The sequence below is a fragment of the Clarias gariepinus genome, chromosome 12 (genome assembly GCF_024256425.1).
Source record: "Clarias gariepinus isolate MV-2021 ecotype Netherlands chromosome 12, CGAR_prim_01v2, whole genome shotgun sequence".
In the NCBI taxonomy this organism is placed as follows: Eukaryota; Metazoa; Chordata; class Actinopteri; order Siluriformes; family Clariidae; genus Clarias; species Clarias gariepinus.
Window position 1 is genome coordinate 14901998 of NC_071111.1, and position 13397 is coordinate 14915394.

General features: G+C 38.6%; 2 protein-coding genes across 8 annotated transcripts in view; both read left to right on the top strand.

Annotated features, from left to right (window-relative positions):
* tnnt2e (troponin T2e, cardiac) overlaps window positions 1–13397 on the top strand; it is a 296670-nt gene that overhangs the window by 255146 nt on the left and 28127 nt on the right. The gene's annotated exons all lie outside the window — the stretch shown is intronic.
* cald1a (caldesmon 1a) overlaps window positions 1–13397 on the top strand; it is a 70388-nt gene that overhangs the window by 39148 nt on the left and 17843 nt on the right. For 3 of the 7 annotated variants that reach the window (XR_008361458.1, XM_053508562.1, XM_053508561.1), the window contains exons 3-6: window positions 8699–8839; window positions 12625–12985; window positions 13090–13125; window positions 13213–13368. Coding sequence is in view for 6 of the 7 variants with exons in the window: in XM_053508562.1 (XP_053364537.1) it covers window positions 8699–8839; window positions 12625–12985; window positions 13090–13125; window positions 13213–13368 (694 nt within the window). In the remaining variant the exon portion in view is untranslated. The remainder of the gene's footprint in view (window positions 1–8698; window positions 8840–12624; window positions 12986–13089; window positions 13126–13212; window positions 13369–13397) is intronic. The other 4 variants (XM_053508563.1, XM_053508564.1, XM_053508565.1 and 1 more) reach the window with 2 other exon arrangements.

The following is a 13397-nucleotide window of genomic DNA, read 5'->3' on the forward strand; positions in this document are numbered from 1 at the left end:
GTGAGCCAGATTTCAATCATTTCAAGCATTTGTCACTTAATCATGGTTAACTATATAAAAGATAGTCATGGTACAAGTTTCATTCAAGCTGTGGTTCAAAGCCCACCTGTAGTGTGTATGTGTTTCTTTTTCTTCTTTTTTAACATCTTATCTACATTTGATTTAATTAGCAAGAGACTAATTACATGCAGTTCTCCAGTTTCACTCATGTTGGGAGTGACATATTTCATAGGATTCTGTTCTTGAGCTGATGACAGCTGTGTTTGCTCCTGCTCTCGGCTCTTTCCTGACAGACTTTCCATGGTGCTGATGGCCATGTGATAGCCGTGCTTTGTGAAAAGTGCTCTGAAATCCAGCTCGCTCAAGTCTCGTGCCCATTTAAGGCAAAAAAAAGACCCTCCCATAAACACTGATGGCACAAAGTCAAACAGCGATTTTTGCATCAGCATTTCTTGTCAAACGCTGCATTTTTCTAAAAAGCTCCACAAACACTGCGTGCAGCTGCTAAGGAATGATTTATGCTCTTGTCACAAAGCATCATGGGTAACGAACGAGTGGATCTCACTCACTGCTGTTCCCAGTATATTCTTTGCTCTTAGTGCTGCATATTCTTTTCAGTAGCTAACACCCTTGTTATCATTGGCAGAATACTGGACTTTGGTCAATTGTGTGCATTGTTAGATTTAAAAGTGTAGTTCCTGTCCTGTATGTGCCATGTAGCAAAGCTGAGTTTTTACTGTTTGGTTTAAGATACATTATATCCTCTGCATCCCCATAATCCTAGACCTGTGTTTGGTGAAAATGAATAGTGCTTAAATTTGTCGATATTTTATTTGGCTATTGGAGCATAAAACTAATACTTTCGCTATATGTTCTCTAGGACGGAGCTGAATTTCCTTTCCAAGTTTGCGTTCAGTGGAAATTTCTAAAAGTCCAGAGTGACTAGAACTGTTTGTCTTCTTCTTTGGAGCAGTTCCAGTTTGATCCTGATTCTCAGTTCACAGCTGTCTTGAGACAAAAGATACGATCAAACAATATTGTGTTTTGTTGTGCAAATATACTTTCAGTACGTATTTATTCTTGTAATCAAACATCAAATCAGCATAGTCTAAACGACACATCATCTCGTTAACCCCATTCAGTCAACCATCACCAGAATATGCAGCATGAGACCCAATGTCATGGCCAGATTTTTTTTTTTTCAGGCCCCATAATATGTTTTGTCATCTGACCAACTTGTTCAACATTACTAGTGTTGGCTGGCGAAGTGTATAAGTCCACTCATGTTACGTCTCGTTGGAAGTGTTGGAGTTGGAGTCTGCAACAGCAGGAGGGCAGATGTTGCAGAGGCGCTGGAGAAAGGGAATGATAAGTCCCATGCACACGGGAGAACCTTGGCATCGGAGTCCAGCTGGAACGTGGTCAGGCGATGAAGGTTTGACAAGTGCCATTTCACTTCTCTATCCAAGATGGCCAAGATTCTGTCTGCTACAGTAAGAGAGACTAGAGGCTCTGTCTAATGTCAGTCACAGTAAGCTGAGAGTAGCCCTATATTATTTGTTTATATAATTACATTTTTAGATATGTATGATGCCTAAGCTGTTATAATAGGTTTTCATAATAACTTATAACTTGTACCACTAGCATTTTTATGGGTAATTGGCTTACTGTATATTAAAAGAGTGGGAAAGAGAGATAAGTAGAAAAAGAGACTGCATTTGTGTCTCTGATAAGAACATGTTATATTCCTGTGTTAAGCAGCTTTTTGAGTTTGCAGCCAGCTATCAGTTTAGGCAAGTTAGAAGCCTTTTTTTCCACCCAAACCAGTTATAGTGTAATAAAATGGAAATTTTGAAAAGGCTTCTATTATTATTGACAAGAAATACTAAAACCAAACTAAAACGGGACTTAAATCTACTTAAACATTTAGTTATATTTGTTATATAGAGGTGATTAAGTTTCAGTAAACAGTAAGAAATACTGAATATTAATCTAAGTGGCCTCATAAAAACAGTGTTTATTTGGTTGAAGAAACAATAAAAATGTTAATCGGTTGACATTAATTGTTAAATGAAGATTAAAGATACAGAAAAGAAGAAAGATACAGAAAAAAACCTTTGTTCTCAAAATCGATGCATAATTATTATGACCTTTTCTTCAACTAAGTTAAAATGTCAGGCTGGCACCTGTAGTAAAAGCTAAAAAGTTTTAAGCTAAGAGAAGAAGAGTTTTAGCTTGTTGTGTCCACTGTACCTTGATACACTTACTGGTCCGGGCCCGATCGACCGGGAGAGACAAACACACACACGCAGGCATGATATCTGAAGATCTCTGTTTATTCTCAGCAAAAAGAGCACATTTAAACGATGCTACGTCCCGAACATCAAAAGAACCAGTCATTAACATGACAGTCATAGAGGGACCCGGAGACAGCAGGGAGAGGGGAAATACATTTGCATGCCTTACAATATTATAAAACCTTACACACAGTAATGCTATTAAATGCATACATCCTTTTCCGTAGCTATTAAGTAAGTGAAATATTAAGTGACTAAAATTGCTGCACATTTTTTGTCAAATAAAACTTGACTATCAAACAGTAACAATAACCACATGATTTAAATGTGAATAAAATTAGATATATTTTTTAAACAAATGTCTAACTCAAGATAAGATGCCATCATCCACCCTGAAATGTTGAAATATGTGTGATGTGTGCGAAGAACCTGGTTCTGATTCATTGCTCAGTGTGGTATTTTTGTTATTCCCATGAGGAGTTAGCAGTTCTCACAGCGGGGCGTTGCTAATGCAGTCACCTTAGTATTTAATATGAATTTTTTTTTAACAAGCATAGACATGCAGGACATTTGTTAGGTTTCACTGTTTTCCCCAAATGAGTGAAAGTTTACACTTTTTTTTTGTCCCTCACTCACTATTTTCAAAGTCATCTTAATGAGATTACAGTGATGTGGTACTGCAGCTGTGTGACGAGCTTTTAACTCGAAATCTACAAGATAACACGTGCGGTAAAGTTGTTACCGGTTTTAGCAAGAAAGTTGAATCTTCGGAAGCTGATCTCTTTAGCTTGTGCGGGTGAGTAGGATAAAGGGAACACTTTGACAGTGAACAATAACCCTAAACCTAGTTTGAATGCAAAATCAGATATCTATTTTCGCAACAAATATTTTGTATTTTTTGTATTTTTTTTTCAAAAGAAGCAAGAAGTATTACGATGATATGTAGTCTGTTTTCATGTTCTGATTCCCAGACTGATAAAAAGCACAATATAAATGTGCCATATGTCTGTTCAGGTATCAACTGACAGTGTATCCATCCATGGAACCAGAAGTTTATAATAGAGTTCAGAAATCCTAAAGGAGAACGGAATGTTGCAGATGTAACTAGACATAGCACATGCAACAACCCCCCCCACCACCACCACCACCACCACCACAGATATCTTACAGTTCTTGTACAGAAAGTGATCATGCATCTTATGTTGTAATGTTATCTCTCTGCTTACTTTTCTTTTGTAACTATTACTGTAAAGTGCATCATGAAATCAGGGTTATTGAGAGTTCACAACCTCTAAAAGAAGAATACATACCATCACATGTTTTGTTCCAGAGACCCACATACACCTGAAGAAAAGAATTCGATAAATTTAAGTGAAAATGGCATTTAACTCATTTTGCGTTCAAACTGTTCATGTGTGAATTATAAAGTTTAACGTGCAAGTCGTTCAGGGTGAATAAATAACAACTTATTAGTAACATAATAGTAGTGATAATGAGCTCCAGACTAGTCACGTCATATAATCATGGATTTTCTGGCTACTCGTAACAGATTTCTGGAACCACTTTGAGAACCAGGCATACAACAGCTACATGCTCCCGCACAGCTGTATCTGCTGTGTGTCTTGATAAGCAGCCACTGGACTCTGAAGGTGATGATATGACCCGCTAACATTAGAATTGCTATTACAACTGCAGGCTGTAATCTGCAGAGTGCTGTGTTTGAGAATTGAGCTACTCTGAGAGGGGTAATATGGGTGCAGGTCAGAGGTTGTGCAGTCTCCATGGCCTAGGGCAATGTTTTCATCTCTCTCCCGCTCTCTGTCATTCTCCTATACACACACACACTCCTCCCCCTGTGACTGTTGTGGCCTTTCCAGAGCCGGAGCAAGCAGTTCCAGCACAGAGTCGGGTCAGCGACACGCCACGTACTTGCACTGTGAAATCTTTCATCTGTTTCGTACTGTTTTAACAAAAAAAAATGGGTTATGACAAGATCATGAAAAATTATGATGAGCATGTCATGTGATCAGTCATGCGCATTTGACTGCTTGAAATCTTTACCGCAGTTAGTGTTTGTATTTATGTCCAAGGTGTGACGTGTCACTGAGAGCTTTCTCTTTTGTGCAGTGGGCATTTTCATCCCACACATCTGTGCTGTTTTCCCATGAGAGGCCAGGAAGAGCTCAGGAAATAACACCCATCCTCAGCAAATGGGCCGTTCCATAACTACTCTCCCTTCTTCACTAATGCTTGTGTGTATTAGACAGATGGAGGAAGAGAAAGGAATAAGAAGAAAGATACCAACAGTTTTTGGAACAAAGAATTTAGGAACAGACAGTCATTCTCTGAACACAGAATTGTTTTTATTAGCTTGTAAATGAAAGAAGCGTGATCAATACAAACCACCTTAACTTTGAGGAGTTTTATGAAATTCTCAGGGACTGTAGGGAAAAAGAGGCAGAAAGGAAAGGAATATTCCAGATGAGGAGAATGTCTGAGAGTGCAGTGGGAGAGGAGGATAAAGTGGGACGAGTGTGGGAATAGGGCAGCCTTTTGGCAGAAGCTGTCTCTCTCTCTCTCTCTCTCTCTCTTACTCACACACACACACACACACTCTCTCTCTCTCTCTCTCTCTCTCTCTCTCTCTCTCTCTCTCTCTTACTCACACACACACACACACACACACACACACTCTCTCTCTCTGTCTCCCTTTCACAGACCTTATGTTGTTGCTATGTCAAACCCCACTCAGAGCAGCCTTTCCCAAACTGTTTTTCTCAGACATTTCTTAGATGTTTGAAAGAAAGCAAAATATTTGGGAATGCTAATGTGTCTGCTGTTTGGTTGTAGCCTTCTCTGTGCTTCATATCACCACCATCTCTCGCTCTACAGTCATTTCCCTTTTTACAGAATTTTTATAAAATCACTAAAACACTGTTCAGCACAGAGGCTATTAAAGAAGGACTTAAGCATCCTGCACAGTTAATCACATCGAAATCACAATAATTTAATTGCAAAGCCTGCAATGTATTACAGGTAATATATGCATTAACGAAGGGAGTTGGTAACTTTTCCATATTCAATTATAGGTTCGAGTAAATCAACAGATGATTGATTAGTAATCAGTTTAACAGCACAATAAAAAAAACTGCTTCTTCAATAGTTAAGGCGTTTTCAAGTCTGTCAGTCAAAAACAAATCAGAATTGAATGGCATATGATACATAACCATAGGTCTTGATCTTTATAATTTTTCCTGCTCTGAACACCGACCGTGAAGATTGTCACCCAGAACGCGAGTACAGTGTAATCAGGGCCAAATTCCACAACCGTCCTTCTGTGCAAAAATGCATTTCAGAATTCATCTGAGACTCATATGAAGCTTCTGCAGTCCCACTGAGCTAAATCAAAGTTATGGTGTGTTTAGTACAAGTTTAACTATATTCTTTCCTGATTAGCCATATGGCTTGTTGTGGTTAGCCATACACAACCGTGCACAGTTGTTGGCATAATATGCATACATGTTTTCACTCCATAGTAGTTGCCTGGGTACACAGAAAAAATATGCAATTTAGTGTTTTAGGACTTTTTATTGATTAAAATCGATTTCCATTTTTTATTTTGATCATTTGAAATGCACAGGCTTTAAACCGATCATCAATTATAATCAACGATTGTCCCATCAATAATATGCAGAGTGAGGAATGTATGTAGTTTGTAAAAAATTTTTTAACTTTTTTTTAAGTTAATACATAAATATTAGTAAAGCTCCTCCTATTGAGATCATTTGTGCCGTTATTTTCTGCTAGCCTATAGATAAGGTATATACAAAATAATAATTTAATAGTTACGTATCACAGTTTAATTTGCGATTGCAATGTGTGTCAAAATAATGGCAAGTTAACTTTTTTTTTTTATCAAATTTTGTGCCATAGCATTTTTAGTCTAATTGTTCCCTGTGTTTTCTGGAGCATTTGTTTGATTAACATGGACATGAATTTTAAGACGCACAATATGACAACTTATGTTGCCACAACCTTGCATAAACTATTCCTACACAACCTACGTTAATTATTGAAGTTCTATAAGAAACAGTTCACTCCAAGACACATTAGATATGTTAATATTCAATTATTTGTGATGTGTTTAGTGACTGAGTTACTAATTTAGTTGATGCTGAACTAATATACAGAGAAAGGGTTTATTCTGGAAACTGAATGCAGTGCAGATATACAACATAATAATGAAGAGTTGTGGTACAGATTATCTTTGCCCAGTTTGCAACCTAAAGGATGATTTGTTTTGTACAAAGTAAAATTTGTTAAATTAAAATTTTAATACACAATACATCTTGGATGCCATTAAAGAACACATCAGTTTAAAAGCTTAACATTTAAGTTTAAGAACTTCAGTACTTGAAGATTTTGTCATTATTTGATCAGTAGAGCTGGTCAACTTAATTGATATGTTGTTGGTTAATTTATTTAACCAACAAAAGTTTTTGATTTATTTTTGGTTCACTTTTCTTGTTTTTTTATTTTTTTTAACAAACAGTATTTTGACATGTTAAACAGTCTGAAAGTCCTTATAAATATACCTCCACTTTTGCAAATACAAACTGCTTCCATCTTCCACAAATGCACATTTTGCAAGATTATTACTACTTTTTCTTTTGAGTTTGTGTGGTTGGTGCATTATTGCATTACTGCCACCTGCTGGACTGGAGGGTGGAGCAGAAGATATGCAGGGAAAAAAAGGATTAGCACTTTGTACAAGACATTACATTTATACAAACAGCAACACAAGTTATGCAGCGTTTTATTGTTAATTAAATACTTTTGGTTGTTTAATACTTTAAAGTATATTCATAAGAAATATAGTGCTTTAGACAAATTAGGCAGTAAACTTTAGTGCTATTATTTTAAACCACAATCCCAGAAAATCTAATTGAATCTGCTCCAGATCTCATCCCTCTCATTCCTTGCTTTATTGATCAGGTTAAGTGGCATAGCGACTTACTGGGTAGCACTGTTTTTTCACTACTCCAGTGTTGGGGGTTTAAATCTCACCTTCGCTCTGTGTGCATGAGTTACAAGTTCTCATTATGCGTTGTGGGTTTCCTTCAGTTATTCTGGTTTCCTCCCACAGTCCAAAGACTTGTGGTCTAGGCTGAGTGACATTTCCACGTTACCCGTATCCTGTGATTGAATTTGTGTGTGTGTGTGCGTGTGTGTGTGTGCTTGTACTCTGAAAGGAGGTGTGTAGCCTGCGCTGTGCCATGCATTCCCTGGGATACTCTCTCCCTAGTAACCCTACACAAGTTAGGTGGTATAGATAATGGATAGATGTATCATCAGGTAAAAAGGTAAGTGGAGGGACTTAAAGAAAAAAGTGTTTAAAAGAAAAAAACATAATTGCAGGTTCCTTCCACTAATGATGTTTGTATGATTCTATATTTAAAGATTAATTTTCTAGCAATTCCTAATGAAGAAGTCATAAGCACATTTGTCCTGTTAACTGTTGGTGGAAAAACATTTGCCCTTAGATTTTCTTTGTAAGTAGTTTGTGTGTAAACTGTTTTTTTTTTTTTTTTTTTTGGTCTTCAGTACCTGGCAGGACATTCAAAATGGTTGTCCATAGATGGCGATAAGGGGGAAAAAAAGTTGGTTTAAGCAATATTTCATCCATTAGATGTGTTCCATGTGTGTAGTACGTTGTAATCACTTTGTGCACAATAGACGAAAAGTGCAAGCAGGCCTTGAGTGTGTTTTTTTTCTTTCAGACATCATGTTTTAGCTACTGAGAAATGCAGCGCTGTTTCACAGAGCTTCAGTCTGGCAAAGATGTGTCATTGTGTTCATAGGAGTAGGAACTTGGCCTCAGGATACAATCCAAGTCTGGACTTCATTATCTTTGTGCAATGCAGATAGGCATGGTATACATGGCAAAGAACTCAGACAGCAAGTAAAGCGACAGAGGACAAGGGATGTCTATAGAGCCTAGCTGTTTAATGATGTCACTCTCCCGTTGGTCTTCCTTGGGCGTTAACAGAATGCTGTCTTCAATTACAGAAGATTTCCTGGCTGAAACAGATGTAGAACATTATGCTGCGTTCTGAAGCTCAAAGACATTAGGGTTTAAACAGTACTCTAAAAGCATCAGTGTGCAAAATAAAATCTAAAATAAAGAAATAAACCCTGTAAAAGAAAGCAATGAACATTAGTAGGTATACCATGCTCTACGGGTGGGTTGTTACATAAGGTAAGTACAAGGGAGAGTAAATACAAAAAATGGCCATAAATAAAGTAAATGCAAAAGATTCTCACACATGCACACACAATGACTATAATATAACGGTAATGACTGTAAAAAAACACACTCAATGGTGTCTGTGTGTCTCCAGGATGGCTTACCGCAGGAATGAGGAGGATGAGGAAGAGGCAGCTCGTGAGCGTCGGCGAAGAGCACGCCAAGAGCGTATACGAGGCAAGGATGCTGAGGAGGTAGCTAACCCAGCCGAGAGCGCGGGGCTGAACAGCCACAGGTGTTTTATACATACACACACACACACACACACACACACACACACACACACACACACACACACTACTCAGAAGACACTGCTTACACAAACACATCTCACATATATTTATACTGAAGCCTCAACCTACTCAGATGCACCACACTTGGCAGATTCCCATCTTGGCCATACTGCACAGGACTCCATATTTAGGGTGTGAAGAAAAAATGAGTCAGACACTAGGCTGAAACTTGATTACAAAACTAACCACCACAATCAGAACAGTCTGACTGGATTCAGCCCGATCAAAATTTGAGGGTTTTCTGTGCACATTTGCCCCATGTATATAACATTAGGGGATGTGATAAGACATTTAGTGTTTTTTGATGAGCTATAAAGTTTCTCTTGTGCTCCCCTTCTTGCCCTATCATCCGGAAATCGCTGGTTCAAACCCCCGGGTGATGCTGTAACCTCTCACAGCCAGAGTTCTAGAGAGAGCTGATTGGCCGAGCTCTCTCAGAGGGGAGGGATGAGAGGTACTCGTGCTCCCACATTAATACGGCTCTACAAACCATTCAGGGGCGTCAGTGAGCCCTCCGAATGTGTTACTCCGCCCCCAACGGTGTGTGAGTCAGCAGTTCGTAAAGATGGTTGGTGACATCACAAGGGTTGGAGGAATCACGTGATAGTCTGCGGCCCTCCCGATTAAATGGTGGTAGAAGCTTAATGTGGGAGCCCCTAGTGACTGGGAGGAATTGGACACTACTAAATTAGGGAGAAAAATCGGGATGAAAAATCCAAAAAAATAGTAAAAAAATAAAATAATAATCCCACCTAGGCAGTGCTGAAATCCAGATTTGATCAAAATAAATAAATAAAAACAAACAAACAATAAACAATAAATAACAGTAGCACTAAAACTCATAATGTAGCATAATTATGTATGCACATAAACGTTCTCTAAAATGACCCTAATTTTTTATTATCAATCCAATTTCGGTCCAAGATGGTACAAAGAATCCCAACTGGATGGAACTGTCTCAATCTGGAAATAAATTTCCTCTCCTTCTGGTTTATTTTTGGAAGATTAAACGCTTCAGAGTGGGCGCACCCCCTTTCCACTTGTTTACGCATATCTTATCAGATCAGAGTCCATGTAAACAGATAAGTTAAAAATCTCCAATCTAGTCTAATGTAGTGATTTTAGTTAGATAAAAGAAACATTGTCCAGTAACTGCAGCTACTGATGGGTCTCTGGAGAAAGTTTGCCTGAGATTGAGATTAGGATTTGGATTAGGATGCATGCAACAGATTGAGAGAATAGCCGCCATGAATTTTGACTCATAGAAACTCAGCAGGAGAGTCAGGGGAATGAAGTAGGCACTACTGCCCCCTGCTTTCTTGCTTTTATGGATTTTCTGACAGTATGGTAACTGAGGTGTATGTGCGTGCGCGTGTGTGTGTGCGTGAGTGTGCGTGTGTGTGTGTCGGCATTGATCTACTGTAGGTAACAGGTAGATTCTGGAGCACCTGCAGCTTTTACTGCTTCATCTTAATAATGCATGCATGAAACTCCAAACTTCATAAAGAGAGAACACAAACAACAGCAGCATCTCTTTAGAAATCCTTTCTTGGGCTCTTTCATTCTGTGTGTAACTTCCTGTATGGGCTCTGTGAGGTGGAAGCAGTGGGCCGTGCTGACGTGCGCCAACACTGCAGTATTGTACACCATGCATACTTTTGTACACAAGAAAATATCACAGCAGCCTGTGAGCGTCCTCGGTGTGTGGTGTGTGTGTGTGTGTGTGTGTGTGTGTGTGTTTCTTTGTTGTCAATTGCGCTGATGCTAGTGGAAAGCTTTGCCAAATGGTGAACTCAGACTACATTAACCTACAGTAGCACTGATGGCCTGTCCTTCGCATCGCAGTGCAGGGAAAGAGCAAACCTGATGCAAATCATCATCAGCGGGCACTTTACAGAGGGAAAAAGACATGGTGTGTGTGTGAGAGAAAGAGGGAGAGACGTGTGCACATAAAGCAAAAGCTGCAAGTGTTATTAGAGAGGCATTCAGAGTCTTTCTCTGTCAGAGATCAGTGATACTGTTAGTGTAACTTTTAAACACGAAAGGAGGGAGACCAAAGGAGGGATGGAGGGAGGAGTCACAGTAGCCCCCTTCCTCTTCTCGTCTTGCTTCAGCTTCACACACATGCGTGCGCGTACACTAACGAAAACACTTCTCTGTCTGGATTCTTTTCAAAGGTACTTTTTTTTTTGGTATTCATTATTTTTATATGAATATTTTTGGGTTGTGGAATAAATCATTCACAATCATTCCTGCATGAGTTCCCACTATTTCTTATGGAGGAAATTTGCTTTGATATATGAGTGTTTTGATATGCAAACACACCTTTGGAACAAATGATGTTCGGAGCAAATTATGGTTATTATTTCGTAATTGTCAAGGTCTGTCTAAAACACATTTACATGTTAATTTAGTTTTTTAATAAGATTGTTCTCAATTATGGGTATTTGCTAGTATAACTGCCTGTATAGCAGTTGGAGAATGACCTTTAAGTCACTAGCTTGACCAAAGTCACATAAATATATATAAGTTTGTATATAGATTTTCCCACACTGTTTTTAGGACGTAAGACTTTATACTTTCTAATTTCTTCTTAACATAATCTGTGGTTTGTGGGTTTTTTTAGCCTATGAGAAAGGAAAAGGAAAGGCTTATATGGAAACACCTATTTATAGCTTTTGTAATAAACACTGCTTGGGCAAAAACATTAACATTCAGTTGGATTGCTTTAGGACCACTGTTTCACTATTTGAGCATGATAAATCTTGACCTTGTTGTTATGGGATATGCCCATGCCAATCAGGAAATAAAAAAAATTCCATAGATGTGATAAACTGGTCATTCAGTACATTCAGGTCATCAGCTGATTTTATTTATTGCCACATAACGTTGCTCAGTCTAGACCTGACCATCTGAAGCAGCCCAGATCATAACACTGTCACCAAAAGCTTATAGTGTCCACTAAGCATAATGGGTGCATCGCTTCATGCGCTTCCCTTCTTACCCTGAAATGCCCATCACCCTGATATAGATAGGGTAAATTTGAACTCATCAGACCACATAACCTATTTTCCATTACTCCAAAGTTTAGCTTAGCTTATCTCCCAAATAGTTTCCTTGTGTCTGCACTGCTGTTTATTGCTAATTTTGAGAGTTCCCATGACATTGTCAGTGTGTGTGAAAATACTCTTACTTTCACTATTAAGTATAGTTATGATTTCTACTGTCAATTCTTTTAATAAAGTGTAAAGAATTACACATTATTAAATGTGTAATTCCAATAATTTCAGCAATCTCCCTAGTTATTTTCTTCGCATCATGCTGTCCAATAGCACAACCCTTTTGAAATACAATAATATCTATTACTGTACACAAATACAGGATACATCTTCTGTCATGATTGTTTAATCAATGAGAATCTCCTCTCTGTATCACTTAGGGTTAAAAGAACTGTTTGCCAGCTAAGACATACTAATCATTGCAGTACTTAAGTATTTGCTTATTTAGATAAAAGCAGTGACTTTTTTGGCATATGTGATAATCTAAACTTAATTTTCCTTACTTACTTTAAAGTTTCCATATGATTAAATATGTAACTACACTATATTATGTAAATGTTTTAACTATCAGTGTAAAAATATATATTTTTTATTATTATATATATATATATAAAATTATATCATAATATTCCACTTCTATTCCCTTTATCTCTTTTTCTCTATCTCAGTGTCACAGTAGCAGAGACTGTGTCAAGCTCGGAGCTGAGCTCGGGCCAGGCCAATGAGGGAGATGATGAAGAGCAGGCTCTGCTTGAGCGCCTGGCCAAGCGGGAAGAGCGCAGGCAGAGGAGGATGAAGGAGGCAATGGACAGGCAGAAACAGCAGGATTCCATCGATGCTCCATCCTACAGCACCTACAGTGTTGAGAGTTCCTCTACCACCTCTTACCGAGCATTTAGCAACCAGGAGGAGGAGGAGGCAGCACTCAACAGCAAGGAGGAGGAGGTGAAAGAGGAGGTGAAGAAGGAGGTCATTCCACAGATGGAGGTGGTGGAAGAGAAGTCACCCAGGTCTTATTTGAGAGAGCAGGTGTGTTTGTGTAAATCACCCAATTGTTCTGCATGATTTCATGCAGGTTGTAGCTGCCAGTAATTCAATCAGGGTCGGTTTTGATGAACGTTGTTCACTTTCAGGAATCCACTGAGAAAAAAGCAAAAATTGAAGACGAGGTATGACTGCCATTATTGATTTCCTTTCGCTTTCACTTATTGGACACAGTGCAGCTTGAACCATGTGGCTCCTCATTCCTTTTATAGGCCGGTATTGGTCAGGATTCTGTGTGTCCAAGAAAAAAATGCAGTCCTTTAAATGAAGACCTAGCTCATTCTACATGGAATTCAAAGCAGGAAGTGGAGGAGGATGTGGCAGAAGTTCATGAGGATGTAGCGGAAGGAGATGAGAATGAGTTAGAGGTGCTTACACAGAAGGCAGCTGATGAAAG